General features: G+C 54.0%; 2 protein-coding genes across 2 annotated transcripts in view; one reads left to right on the forward strand and one right to left on the reverse strand.

Annotated features, from left to right (window-relative positions):
• Positions 1-8,419, forward strand: part of CIITA (class II major histocompatibility complex transactivator) — a 60,644-nt gene extending 52,225 nt beyond the window's left edge. Inside the window, exons 17-21 of the mRNA XM_027771061.1 lie at positions 3,465-3,551; positions 6,070-6,153; positions 6,296-6,379; positions 7,592-7,689; positions 8,217-8,419. Coding sequence (XP_027626862.1) covers positions 3,465-3,551; positions 6,070-6,153; positions 6,296-6,379; positions 7,592-7,667 — 331 coding nt within the window. The 3' untranslated portion in view covers positions 7,668-7,689; positions 8,217-8,419. The remainder of the gene's footprint in view (positions 1-3,464; positions 3,552-6,069; positions 6,154-6,295; positions 6,380-7,591; positions 7,690-8,216) is intronic.
• Positions 8,420-12,617: 4,198 nt separating this feature from the next.
• Positions 12,618-14,307, reverse strand: part of DEXI (Dexi homolog) — a 20,144-nt gene continuing 18,454 nt past the window's right edge. The window contains exon 2 of the mRNA XM_006146520.2: positions 12,618-13,244. The gene's annotated coding sequence lies outside the window, so the exon portion shown is untranslated. The remainder of the gene's footprint in view (positions 13,245-14,307) is intronic.

Consider the following 14,307-nt stretch of genomic DNA (forward strand, 5'->3'; position numbering starts at 1 on the left):
GAAAAGCTCCCCCCCAGGGGAAAATGGAGGGGGGGGGGGGAGCCACTGGGAGCCCAGCCAGCCTCGGATTGGACCGGGAGAAATCACAGGCTGAGAGGCAGGGAGGGCCGGGAAGGGGTCTCTGGCTGGGTCTGGCTTTGGTGCCATGCCCCTGGCCCAAGGAACAAGGTGCCGTGAGTATCGCAAGGTCTTACCCCTGCTCTTTGCCTTCTAGGTTGGGACCCATCTTGGGCCCCCAAGCTTTCCCCAAACTGGTGAAGATCCTCACGGCCTTTTCTTCCCTTCAGCATCTGGAGTGAGTATAGCCCGCAGGATTCTCGCCCTCCACGTCAGGCTTTGACTCATACCAGACCCTGTTCCGAGGCCCGGGCCTTCTCTCTCCTGCTCCCTCTGTGCCCCCGTATGAGTGGCCAGGACCCCACTGCAGGGAGAGGATGGCAGATGAGAGCCTTTCGTGACCTTTGAACTTTTCCCTCTGTGTCATTTGCTGCTCTCAGCAACTCGATCTCACTGTACAGTCCAGGTTCCAAAGGGTTATGGGAGTTGCTCATGGGAGTTGCTCATGCTCCAGGGGTTCCCAAGAAGCAAACCCGGGATTCTAGACCATCTGGAGTTAGACCTTGTCTCTGGCTAGCTAATTGGCACCCCCAGATGAACACCTGGTTTCAAAAGCTCAGGAGTGATGGGAACAAGCAGTTAGCGTAATGGCTATGTCGCTGGACTCCCACATAGTCGACCGCGGTTCATGTCCCGGACCCGTTCTCGCTTTCTGTCTCTAATGTCTCTCTCTGTCTGGCGAGCGCACGCGCCCTACAGTGAAAATCTCTCAAAAAAAAAAAAAAAAAGCTCAGGAGTGAGTCGTCAGCCTTTGGTGTACCCAGGGATGGGGGATGGGAGGGGCGGGTGCCAGAGTCAGAGGAGATCAACGCTGAGACAGGAAGGGTCAGATGGCCTCTGGGACACCACTGACGACCCCCATCTGATTCTACCTGCAGCCTGGACTCGCTGAGTGAGAACAAGATTGGGGACGAGGGTGTCTCGCAGCTCGCAGCCACCTTCCCTCAGCTGAAGGCCCTGGAAACACTCAAGTGAGTGAAACACTCAAGCCAGTGGGGTGGGCCTGCCCGCCCCCCTGCAGCGCCTGGCCCCCACAGGCCCGCGGGCTTCTTTCTTGTCCATTGACTTGTCCATCCATTCAACCACCCATTCATCTTTCCATTCGATTATTTATCCATTCACTCCCTCATTCAGTCATCCAGTCGCTCACCCAATCATCCGTCATTTAATCATCCATCCATCCAGTTATGTGTTCATTAATCAGCAAACACTTAAGGACTCAGGGCTCCTGGATTCTAGTAAGGAGCCACAATTAGCAAGAAACAAATAAATAAACCCGTGAGTATAAACTACACAGCAGTGACTATAAACAGTGCGTATGGCAGAAATTTACACTGAGGGGTGAGATGGAAGAGAAAGATTTATCAATAAGACAATGATCAATGGTTAAAGGCAGTGGTTAAAGGCTCTGGCTCCCACCTGGCCAACCACAGTTCGAGTCCCAGACCTGGTAGCTTGCTTTCTCACCTTCTCTCTCTCTCTCTCTCTCTGATCAAACTGGAAAATAATAATAATAATAATAAATAAAAAGAAAAGATTTATGAGTAAAACATTATTATCAAAACAGCATACTTTTCTTTTTTTAGAGAGAGATTTTTGCTATAGGGCGCGTGTGCTCGCCAGACAGACAGAGAGAGACAGAAAACGAGAAATCATCCCCCAGCGGGAATGGCCACACCGCAATCCCTTCTCCTCTGTTCTCCTCTTGAGATTTTGGATGTGGACTCACACATGCCCGGTGTGAGTTTTTCTATGCTGCTTGGTTTGGGACTTAAACTGCAGTCAACTGCGTGGAAGTCCAGCAACGTAACTATTACACCGTCTGCTGGTCCCTGAAACAGCACTTTCTGTTTTGTTTTGTTTTGTTGTTTTTAAGAGATCTTTGCTCTGGGGCATGTGTGCTCACCAGAGAGAGAGAAATAGAAAGCAGGAAATCACCTCCCAGGGAGGATGGCCATGCTCCAGGCCCTTCTCCTCCATTCCCCTCTCAGCATCTTCAGCATGTATGCGCTTGTGCCCAGTGTTTTAAGCCTCCAGGTCCAGGACTCAAACCACAGTCAACTACGTGGGAGTCCAGCAACGTAACCATGATGCCAGCTGCTGGTCCCAAACAGCACACTTGTACGAAATTGTTCTGCGCTTTGGAAAATTAGAGCTGGATGAGATACAGGAAGAGCAACATGTTTTTGTTCTTGTTTCTTTTTACTGAACCTAGTGGGTATCAAAGTCTGTCCCAGGGCAAGCCAGGTGGCATGGTGGTTAAGGCAGCTGGATTCCACACGGCTGACTGTGAGGTTAGCATCCCGGACCTGTCAGCTTGAAAAAGCAACAAGAAACCCAATCTGGGTGTGTGTATGTCCCCAAAACTCCCAAGAGCAGAAGAGGAAAGAAGGGATTGTGGCAGGATCATTTCCCCTGGGCAATGCTTTCTCACTTTCCCTCCCCCTGTCTCTCTCTGGTGAGCACACTTGCCCTTTAGCAAATGAAGAACAAGTCTGTCCACATTCCCCTCATTACCAAGGTCAGTGTGGCTGAATAATTTACCAGAATTCCCGAAGCAATTTCCTTGACTGTCAGGTAGAGACTAACCCGGGAGTGTAAGCATTCTAGGTAACATTGTAAGTGCATTCCCTCCCTGGGTTCTTCCTCCTTTCTCCTTTCCCTTCCCTCCCTCCTTCCCCACTTGCTCTCTCCCTCCACCCACCCCCCAACCACCTAAGTATTCCCTGAGCTCCTAGAGGCTTGGGGGTGCTGGAAGGAACAAAACAGACACTCCCTCGCCTTGTGGAGCCCAGAGCTGCCCATTTAATCACAGCCCTGAGAAATGGATGGGAGGGAAGGGGTGCTGTAAAATCAGGAAGCAGGTGGTGAAGGAGCGCTCTCTTGCCCATCCACATCCTTTCCCCACTATCCCACTCAGCCACAGGATGTCACGGTATCCCTCTCTTTATTAAGAGTTAGCATGAGGGGCCAGCAGGTGGTGTGGGGGTTAAGGTGCTGGACTCTCCCACGGCTGATTGAGGTTCGAGGCCCAGACCTGGTGGTTTCTCACTTTCCCTCTTTCTCACTCTCTCTCTCTCTGGTGAATTAAAAATAAAACAAACAAACAAAAATAACTAACATTAAATAAATAATTCTTTAAAAATTAAAAAAAGAGTTCGTGTAAGTCAAGTCACAGCCCCTCCCAGTTCATTACCCATCCAAGTCCATTGTCCGGTGTTCACTTCCCTAGGGGAAGGGAACATTCTCAGCTTGGCCTCAGCCTGTGGCAGCCGGACAGATGCTGACGGGACAGGGAAGGCCACGCAAGTTTGTCCTGAGTCTTGTCCCTTGCTGTGTCCCTGCAGCCTGTCCCAGAACAGCATCACTGACGTGGGTGCCTGCAAGCTCGCCGAGGCCCTGCCCACACTTGCCGCGTCCCTGCTCAGGCTCAGGTGAGTGGATCCTGGTCCTAGGCTGGTACTGAGGCCGCTGGCTGTGGGAGGGCAGGGAGCCCCATGTGCAGGCACAGGGAGTGACACCAGGACCCTAGATGCAATCATTCCAGGCCGTTTGCTCCACTGGTGTCACTTGATTCCAGGGGCATTGACCTAGAATCCAATATGAGCACACGCCCTGGACGTGGGCATCCCCACAGCTCTGAACCAGATTAGCAGGACCTGGGGAGAGAAACTCTAGGCGCGCAGCTTACTTGTTCCAGGCCTGTTTCCTCATCTGGAAAATGGTAACCATTGGCACAATACCAGCCTCTGGCACACAGAAAAAAACCTTTTCCCCAGGGGATTTTTCTGGAGTCCAGGAACAGAAGTTTCTGGAAGGCTGACCATGAGCTTGCAGCCTTGGCTAGCCGCGTCACTCCCTCCATGGCCCATGCTTACACTGCCACCCTCTGGAGGGTGTTGGCATAGCACCCCTTGCTTTTGAGTCCTCTCCAGCCAACCCCTGGTACCTTACTAGTCTAACCTGGGGACTGACCTTAGACCAGAGCCCTAGTCATCTAGTTGACCCTTGCCGGCTCTCCTCACTCAGCAGACCGGAGAACCTTCTCCCTGCATCCTCAGTCCTCTTCACTTGCTGAGGACAGTGAGAGTCAGGTGCTCAGGAAAGATGGCATCTGGGGCACCTCTGTTAGCGCATCAGTTCGCGTGTCCACCCAGCCAACACCCCTGCGTGCAGCTGTATGGGTCGTGTACTGCACAGCTTGTAGCCTATGCAGTTGGTGCCCTCGCATTATGAGCAAGACAGACACAGTTCTTACCTTGCAGTTTCTTGCATTAAGCAAATTCGTACACGCATAAATAAAATAGAGTAAAACAGCAATTCATGCCAGGAAGGTAAACTTAGAAGGCCTAGGAGAATTCAACAGGAGTATCACATTCACGAGGGAGGTCAGGGGACTTCTGAGGGAGGACACTTCCTTAGGAAGCTCTGGGAAGAGGCAGGATCAGATGCAAAGGCCCCAAAACGGAAAAGAGATTGGGTTTGGGGGGTCAGAAGAGCCACTTTGGGTTGCCTGTAGTGATGAGAAGCAGAGGATGAGATGGGGTGGATATCGTCCGCAGAACCCCAATGGGGGCGAGGTCTGCAGATCCCGGGAGTATGTGCAGCTTTTTTGTTCAGCGTGAATGGAGAGGTGGAAGGGGCCTGTGAGGGTCATGCCCGATCTAATTGACACTTCCGGAAACACATCTCGGGGCCAGCAGGTGGCGTAGTGGTCACAGTGCTGGACTCACATGGCCTGATTGTATTGCTGTTTTCAAGCTTCCAGGTCTGGGACTCTAACCTCCCATGTATTTGACATTGGTTCGAATCTTGAGTCTGGTGGCTTGAAACTCACATGTGTGTGTGCGTGTCCAAGATCCCAAGAAGAGAATGGTGGAGAAGGGATTGTGGCATGGCTATTCTTCTAGGGGGAGGGGGGTGATTTATCTACATGTACCCCTCTAGCAAAAATCTCTTAAAATAAAAAAGAAAGAAACGAAACGAAACACATCTCATGGGAGCTAAGAGGACAAAATGCTGCCAAATAAATGACACGCCATTGGTTGTAGCCACATAGTCAAACGGGAACACGTGCATCTTGGTATCAATGCAGTGTGGCGAACGGGCCTCCTGGGTTCCAAGACCTACTCAAGGAAGAGAATGCAGAGACCCTGCCTGCTTCCTGCCTGGGGCCCACCCTGTGATATCAGGGAATGCTGGAGATTAGCATGATCCACTTTGCAGCAGTGTAGACCTGCTGCTTTTAGACTCAGCCCTGCAGTGCCGCTCTGAGGCTGAGTCATGGCAGAGTCATGGCCTGGAAATCGCAGCTGCAGCAGCCCCTGGCCTGTTAGAAGGACACCGCGTAATGAGTGCACAGAAAGTCGCCACCCGCACCACACGCTGCGGATTCTCATAGCTAGGATCGTGGCCAGGAATATACCACGTAAACCCGAGCCAGCCCGTGACCCTGGGTTTCCTCCTCCTACTGCCTACACCTCCCTTTGCCTACACTGCGGTAACTCGTAGCAGCCTCCCCAGCACTCCCGGTGGTAGTCAGGACTCTAGGCAGCACGTGGCTCATCACACATGCTGGGACGTGTTCTGAGTGTTTCACTAGCATGAACTCACTCGCCCCTCCCCACGGCCACTTGATCATGCCCTTTGTTCGATGAGCGGAGTGTCAGAGTTGTTAAATAACTTGCCCGAGTTTGCACTGGCAGTAGCTGGGATTTGAACCAGGGAAGTTGTGCTACCAGGAGTTTCCATGCTCTCAACCGAGGAATGACTTCCTGAGTCTCGCTGTTTCCCTGGGCTCATCGTGTGACCACAGAAAAGCAGCCTTGCCTCCGGGCCTTGGTTTGCCCCTCAGTACAACAGGGCAGTAATCCCGGTGGGGTGTGATCTTCTTGCCTGGGAAGGGGCCTGGCCCCCCAGCACTCTCAGCCCTTCCTGGTCTCTTTCCGGCAGCTTGTACAATAACTGCATCTGCGACGTGGGAGCCGAGAGCCTGGCCCGGGTGCTTCCCGACATGGTGTCCCTCCGGGTGGTCTAGTGAGTATCCCTGTCTGGGCGGCGGGTGGCTGGGCCTGGGGCTGGGGAGCCTGGGGTCTCCCGCTGGCACCGTGGGAAGGGCAGGGTGGTGGCCTTGTTCTGGAGCCGCAGTGCAGGTCCCAGGAGAGGTTTCTCTCCCCAGTGTCCAGTACAACAAGTTCACGGCCGTGGGGGCCCAGCAGCTCGCCACCAGCCTGAAGAAGTGCCCTCAGGTGAAGACGCTGGCGTAAGTCTTGCCAAGGCCTGGGTTGGAGGGCCAGGGCTCTCGGGCGTGGGGTTCAGTATCCCCAGAATTCAGATCCTGCTCTCCGCCTCACCAGTGTGCAACTTGGGGCAAGCAGATATGTCACTCCTCTGACCTCGGTTTCTTCATCTATAAAATGGGGAGGATGATTATTTCTAGGTCTTGGGAGGCTGAAATTAGTCAAGGTGCATAAAGTTCTTAGAACAGTACCCTGTATCCCCAAAATGCTCATTAAATGCCACGTTAGGGCAAGCCACACAAAATTGCCTACATTTGACCATTTTGACCTATACATTGGCCGTTTGATATGGTTCAAGCTTACTTTTTTTAGAGTTTTTTGCCATAGGGCACACGTGCTCACCAGAGACAGAGAGAGACAAAGACAGTGAAAGGGAAAGTGAGAAATCACCGCGCAGGGGGCATGGCCATGCTGCAATCCCTTCTCCTCATTCTCCTCCTAGGATCTTGGGTGTGCACAAACACACGCCTGGTGTGAGTTTCAGGCCACCAGGTTCAGGGCTTACCCATGGTTGACCATGTGGGAGTCCAGCAACATAACCACTATGCCATCTCCTGGCCCACAAGCTGACTTTTTAAAGTCACCACAATGTCTAATACTGGTCATTTGTACTATTTTTTAAAGAATTATTTTATTTAGCTTTCTTTCTCTCTCTCTCTTTTTCTTTCATCTTTCCCTCCCTTTCTTTCTCTCTTTCTTTCTTTTTTTTCTTTCAATTTGACCAGAGAGGGACAAAGACAGAGAGAGAGGGAAAGTGAGAAAGCAAGCCGCCAGGTCTGGGACTTGAACCACAGTTGAACATGTGATAGTCTAGTGCCCTTAACCACCATGCTACCTTCCAGCCCCAATTTATAGTATTTTAAAGCACATTCTTGACATACATTTGAGGTTACTGTCTTCTAAGATGAATAGAGTGTGTCTTCAAAGGCCCATTTTATGGGCGAGGAAAATCAAGCAGTTCACTAACCTGAGATCGCACACAAGTGAGCAGCCAGACCAGAGAGGGGTCCCTGGGCTCCTAGCTCTGCTTCCCCGTGGTGTCACACAGACCTGCTTCCTGCCAGCTGGGGAATGCCCGGGGCCTAACTGGGTGGGAAGAGGGACCTGGGGCCACTTGCACGGGTCCCGGCCATCTTCCCACCTCCCTCGGCCGCTCAGTGCACCCCTCTCTGCAGGATGTGGACGCCCACCATTCCATTCGGCGTCCAGGAACACCTGCAGCAGCTGGACTCACGGATCAGCCTGAGATGACCCCAGCTGTGCCCTGGATGAGGTGACCACGGTGGGGTCGGGCGGGAAGAACCCCAAGGGCCCCTAGGGCTGGTAGAATCCTCCCGAAGTGGGCAGGGGCAGCAGGCAGGCCGGTAACCACCCAGCCCCACCTGGGGCTCTCTGTCTCCGCACTGGGTTCAGTGGAGGAGTGCCACAGGCCTCGGGGACTAGGTCCCTGGGGCTTCTCCCTGGGTAGGTGAGGGATCAGGGCGAGGCGAGGCCTTGGCATCGGGAAGACCCTCCTGCAGGGACTTAGAAGCCATTCTCGCTGTTGTCTCGGTGTGCAGGCGGCCCCCTGCTTCTGGGCTCATCCCACAGGCACTTGCCCTAAGCGTTTCCTGCGTCTTACTGTGAAGATGACAGTCCAGCACTCCTCCCTGTCCCCTGGCCTGTGATGGACTTGTCCACCAAGACCTCCTTCCTTCCCACTGCCCACGCCTATCCCCACCTTGTCAACACCCTCCCAGGGTCAGGGCTGCCTCCTAAAGCTTCCAGGCTCAACCCCCTCTCCTGACCTCACCTCCACAGCATGCTGTCCGAGAACTGACCACGCGGGACCTTGAACTGGGCACTTGTGCTGTGGACACGGCCCTCCTTAGGCCATACTCCATGAACCTCAGTGTCCTGGCATCCTGCTCGGCTGTGAACTGGACCCATGTCCCACTCGGCTGGCAGACCAGGCCCACTCCAGTCTCTTCTGGGGCCAGGCAGACGCCAGCGCGGTTCATGTGTCCTGGTAGATGGCGGGCGTCCTGTAGCAGCTGCAATGCACCAGGAGCCCGAGGCCGTCCCCGCAGGACACTCTAGACAGCGATGGCCAGGCCAGAGCGATGGAGGTGGCCATATTTCTGCCTGCCCAGGCCCCTGCCAGCCTGGCGAGAAAGCACTTCTCCAACCAGACAGCCTGGCAGTGAGCCTGGCACTCCGAAGACACCAGCAGGCAGCGCTTGACCTGCTAATTCCCCAGTCCGTGGCCAGCTGGGACCCCGTGGCAGCTGTGTTCTGTCCACGGACTTGCTGTTGGCACTCACTTCGCCGCCAAAGCCAATGTTAGCCTGGCCGGACACACGGACTTGAGGAGGAACCAGCTAACAGCGCACTAAGGGGACGGGTAGCCTTTGTACCCGCGATTTCACTACATCAGCAGTGTCCGTTTAATCTCACAGGCAGCTCTCAGGTTTGAATTTGCACCAGGATTCTCATTTGGGGGTACCTGTTCTTCTGGTTATCTGGAGTATAACGCTCATTTGTTCTGCACACACACCTGTCATCCGGGCAGAGCTTGGAGGGACAGATGTGGCTGCCTGAAGGCCAGGGTGGCATGGTCCAAAGACTCCGTCACCTGCCTGCCTGGTGTGCAGTACTGGCTGTTAGCCGGGGGCCTCAGTGCCTCTAAGGGGCACCCAGCTAGGGGCCACTCTATGGGGCCTAGTTCGGGCTTCCTCTTAGCACGGTGGCTGGGCTGGAGGGCGATCACCCAGAGAGAGAGAGAGTGAGAGCAACGACAAGAAAAAAAGAAGTGGCTCCTCATCACCTAGCCTTAGCAACCACATGGCATTGCGTCTGCCACATTCTATCGGCCGGCGTGACAGTGGCCACCTTCCTCTTACCCTCACTCTGCCGCCATGTGCGTACGTAACCCACGCAGAGCACAGTCCTCGGCCCACGTCCTGTCTTTTCTGAAGGATTTTCTTTGTGGCTCCCTAAGATTCGGTGGAAAGGTCATCATTTGGGGCTTAGAAAAGTGAATAGCGGAGTTGCAGGTGGGCAACTTTTCCTCTGCCCAGACTTGCTGCTCTGTCTGGGGGCTATTTCTTAGCCAGGGTAGAGTCCTGCCTGGCTGTGGTGAGCCTGAGGACCTTGGCCGCCAGCTCAGCTGTGCTCGAGGGAACGGCTCACTCTGTCACACGGCTCACTCTGTCACACCCCGAGTTGGGTCGGGCCCCTTTTCTCCTGGTGGCAGTGGGAGCTGACCTGACTCTGACCTCCAGCTCGAGAGCCCACTGGTCAGCCCAAACACTGACCAAATGCTGCTGCTCTCCCAGCAACTGGAAGTTGGGGATTAGAGGTTCTGAGGGATTTGAACTCAAGCAGAGAGGCAGGGGCCATCCTCTTCAAGCCAGCTGCAAAGGAATCCAGTCTCGCTGCCCAGGTTCGAGCTGTAAATAGCTGGAGCATCACTCCTCAGGGTGTCCCTGCATTCAGAGACTCTGGAGCCCACAGGGTTCCCATTTGTGTGGCCTCGGGAGTCAGCACCGAGCCACTGCCAGTCCCCACTGCTTTGGATCTGTTCAGAGCTAAGGAAATGAGGCCAGAGGCTGTAATTATTTGGAATCATGATTGCTCAGTAACAGCAACAATTTATTTAATGAATGGATACATGTAAAGCACTTGTCGCAGTCGCAGTGCCAAGGACAGTAAGCACTTGATAAACCAGTGATGGTGGCTAAGGGCCAGGCCCTGTGCGAAGCCTGGCCCACTCACGAGGGATGATGGGCCTGGGCCAGCAGCAGACTCTAGACCTCCTGGGCTCGACCACGTCCTTAATGAAAGACACTTCTCTCTTTGCACCTCAGTAAATGGGCACATCATGGTGCCTTTGCCTTTGGGTCTGTGACAAGTTAGTGAGCAAGCACATGGAGACGGAGCCTGGCACAGAGCCGATCTGTGTTCGCTGTCATTTTTACATACATCCATGTATTGCATTCTTTGTCTTTCTCTAATTACCAGGGGGCACCTGTGTGTGTGTGTGTGTGTGTGTGTGTGTGTGTGAGAGAGAGAGAGAGAGAGAGAGAGAGAGAGAGGAAGGCGCTCCCATGGGGGTGTGGTCATGCCGTGACCGCTTCTTGTTTCTCCATCTTGTTGGGATTTGGGGCACACGTACGCATGCACCTGGTGTGGTTTTCAAACTGCTGGGTCCAGCATTTGAGCCATGGTCAGCCTCCGGCTTCCTTATCCACTAGGCTATGGGGCCAGGCCTCCTGCGTTGCATTCTTGCCTTGGCCTGAAGGCAGAGCTCTTTACATGGCTTCTTCTCACCCTTCAGGACTTGGTTTAAATGACATTTCCTCAGGAAGGCCTGTCTGACCGCCCTGCTAACCACCGATGCCACCCTCCCATCCTGGCGGCTTCACCCTGGCATACACACTTAGGTGCTGCCTGCTCTTCTGGGATGTGAGCTCCTAGAGGGGGCGGGGAGAGAACGCATCTGCTTGCTCACCGCTGGGCCCTCTGCACCCAGGGGGCCCTGTCACAGTATGTGCTTAATACATGTGGTGTGGACTGATAATCCTCATCGTAACATTGCTTTATTCACTCTATAAATGCGTCCTGAGTACTCAGTGGTGAGTGAATAAGATGCTCTGAATTCCTGTCCTGTGAGTCTTGCACTTTATGAATTTCCAAACATCGTTGGGCAGGGATGCCAGGTGTGGTTGGACAGGCTGTGCACTGGGCCAAAACACGTGGACAAGGGGGTAAACAGCGGCCACAAACCAGTCTGCGCTCTGCTCGCCAAGCAGAGTGCTAGAGCGGAGCTGTGTCAGCCCAGAGGGGCACCTCTTAGTAAATCACACAATCATCATGAGAGATGGGTAAGTCACTGTCCCTACAGATATGCAAGGGTCATTTACAGGTCATATTCCTGTGAAGGAAGGAGTCAAGATGTCACCTCAGGCCAGCCCTGTGTCCTGGCGTTTGGGGTATTGGGATCCCACGTAGCCAACTATGTGGTTCGAATCCTGGCTCCAGCAGCTTGAGAAACACAATGGGTTTGTGTGCAAGCCCAAATCCTGACAGGAGGAAAAAATGGATTGAAGCATGACCATGCCCCATGGAGGGTGCTTTCTCCCTCTCCCTGTCTCTCTCCGGCCAGTGCACATGCCCACTGGCAAATTTAAAAAAAAAAAGAAAGATGGGGGCCAGCCTACGGTGTAGTGGTTACATTGCTGGACTCCCACATGGCTGACCATGGTTGGAGACGTGGACCTGGTGGCTTAAAACTCAAACCAGGCACATTTGCATGCGTGCCCAAGATCCTGGGAGGCGAGTAGAGGAGAAGGACTGCAGTTTGGCCATCCCCCCCAGGGGTGCTTTCTCACCTTCCCTCTCACTGTCTGTCTCTCTGACAAGCACATGTGCCCTAAGGCAGAAACCTCTAAAAAAATGACGTCATCTCAGCCTCCACCTTCTCTGGGAGAGCCCTGTGGGCAGACACGACAGTGTGCTGGAACTACCCCGACCCGTTTATGAGGTGGGCAGTGATGCTCAGGGGGTGGGCATCACCTCTCCAACGTGGACGTCTCCCTTCTCACGGTCACCCTCTTCCTAGGTCTCTCAAATGTCTGCCTTCTGCATTTCTTGGTATCCCCTTCCTCAGACTTCCGTGGAGACAAGGGGTGCTTTGACGGTCTCCACTCAACTCCTGTGGCACCTTCACTTTCCGCCTCAGGCCCGTAGGACGGGGTTAATCACCCATAAGCCACGCTTAGCCTGGTGTGTATGTGAAGCGCTTTGAAAATCAGCAAGCGCTCTGCAGTTGGAATCACTGCTCCGTTTCCGAGAAACTGCAAGTGGACCAGGATTTACTCATTCAGCTATTCCCTCCCTCACTCAGTCATTGCCCTTGTCTTTAATAGGTCTACGAGCGCCTGGCCTGAGGGTCCCACACTTCCATTTCCCTGGGATTCAGGCCTGACTTCCAGGGAGGCCACCAAGTGTTCCCCTCCAGAGCCTAAAGGCTGCTCTGGCTTGTTGGGCTGTGGGAGCTGGAAGGGGGGGCTGGTCTGTGACCCTCAAGCTGGCCCAGTGGGGGTTGGCTCTCCAAACTCTGTTGGATCTCTAATTTGGGATGCCCTGACTCTTCTGCTCTTTGCTAAACATATCCCAAAGCTCAAAAAAAAAAAGGAAAAAAGACCGGGGCCCCAGGGGTTGGAATTGTATACATTCTTTTAATTGAAAGAAGTCAGCCTCCTAAATATTGCTTTTACAGGTTTATCGAAATCAAGTATTCACATCACTCACATTTTCAATAAAACTTCTGGCCAGAGGAGCAACATGGCACCCCTCCAGCTTGGTGTCAGTCTGCCAACCTGAGGAAGAGCAGACAACTTGAGATCAGTGAGTTGGAGCCGGCCCTCCGCGACACGCTCCTGGGCTGCTTTTCCTTCTGAGTCACTCCCTGAAACAGACCGGCCTCAGGCTAAGCCCCACCAGGCTTAAGGCTCAACTGGCATCAGACGGAGCCGGGAGTCACTTTGGCTTGTCCGCGGGTTGAAGTGTCCTCTCAGAGGTTAAGAGGGGGAAGCAGGTGCAGTCGGGGTGAAGTGCAGGATGGCGAACTCTGGCTGGGCGCCCATAAACATCCATCGTGGCTGTGCGGCCCTCAGCCCAGGCAGACCGCCTGTGCGGTGGTGCAGGTGGACAAGCGAGGTCTTCATGCACCCCTTCTGCGGGGCAGATGCCTTCCCAGCCTTGGCTCGGCCCCAGTCTCTCTTTCCATTCTCCTGGGTCGGGAAGGGAACCTCTGTTGGCACGCAGCTTTCCAGGGGAACAGGCCTAGCCAGGAGGAAAAGGGGAATTAGTGGCACAAAAGCACAGCCCTGTCACCAGTTTGCAGGGGAACATGGGCCCATCCTTCTCAGGAACTGGGTGGGGCAAGGAAGTCTTCCTCCAACCCTCGATTTCAGAGAACCCCTGGACTCAGGTGGGGAATACTATTGCATAACTTGAACCCAAAATTCTTTTTAATGTATTTGCCTAACTTAAGAGACCTTGAACTTGGAAAATGGGTACAGTGTCTCATGGGAAAGGAAGGAGCATCCTGTTTATGAGGAGGGAGGACGGGCTGCCCAGGAGAGGAGTGCAGCTGCTCAGTGCTCAGCCAGGGACGGCAGGCTGGCCCAAGGCTCCAGGGCAGCTGAGCAAGCACTAGGTACTACGTAGGGCTTGGCAGCACCTCCCACCTTGCCCGGAAAATGCTTTGCAACCTACAGGAAGGCTCTGGGCATGGCCATGCTATTCGGCAGCCCCACTTGGCCCGACCTCCGCATCAGCCCTGCAGCCTGGCTCCTTGGCACATCCTCCTTTCCCATTCCATGGTCTGCTTGTGTCCAGCTGGGCGCGAGTGCCTCTGCAGCACCTCATATTCCCATGCCCACCTTCCTCAGTCCCCACGTGCCCTGAGGCCCACCTTTGCCAGCTAGACTATTCCTTCTGCAAGCTACATTGAGCATCAAACAGAACTTGCATAACTTGCACGTGACATGGGGGCAGGGCAATTCCTGGATGTGGGGGGCTGCTTGGGCACTGCATGTTTAGTAACCTCCCTGTCCACTAAACACTAAATTCAGTGGCATCCTCTGTCACTGTGACAACTACAAATGCCCCCTCTCCACTTCTAAGGGCTACCTAAGGGACCAGAATTGCCTCCATTGAGAACCACACAGGTGGTTCCAAAAGCATAGCTCTCCCTATTTTACAGGCTAAGAAACTAAGGTTCAGAGACATCAAAGGATCTGCCTGACGTTGCACAGTTGTGGGTGGCAGGGCTGGTGCTGCTGCCTGAGCTCCTACTACGAGTCATGGGCCCGTGGGTTGCGGCTGCCGCAGCGACCCTCCA

Source organism: Tupaia chinensis, unplaced genomic scaffold, assembly GCF_000334495.1.
Source record: "Tupaia chinensis unplaced genomic scaffold, TupChi_1.0 Scaffold000182_1, whole genome shotgun sequence".
Taxonomy (NCBI): Eukaryota; Metazoa; Chordata; class Mammalia; order Scandentia; family Tupaiidae; genus Tupaia; species Tupaia belangeri.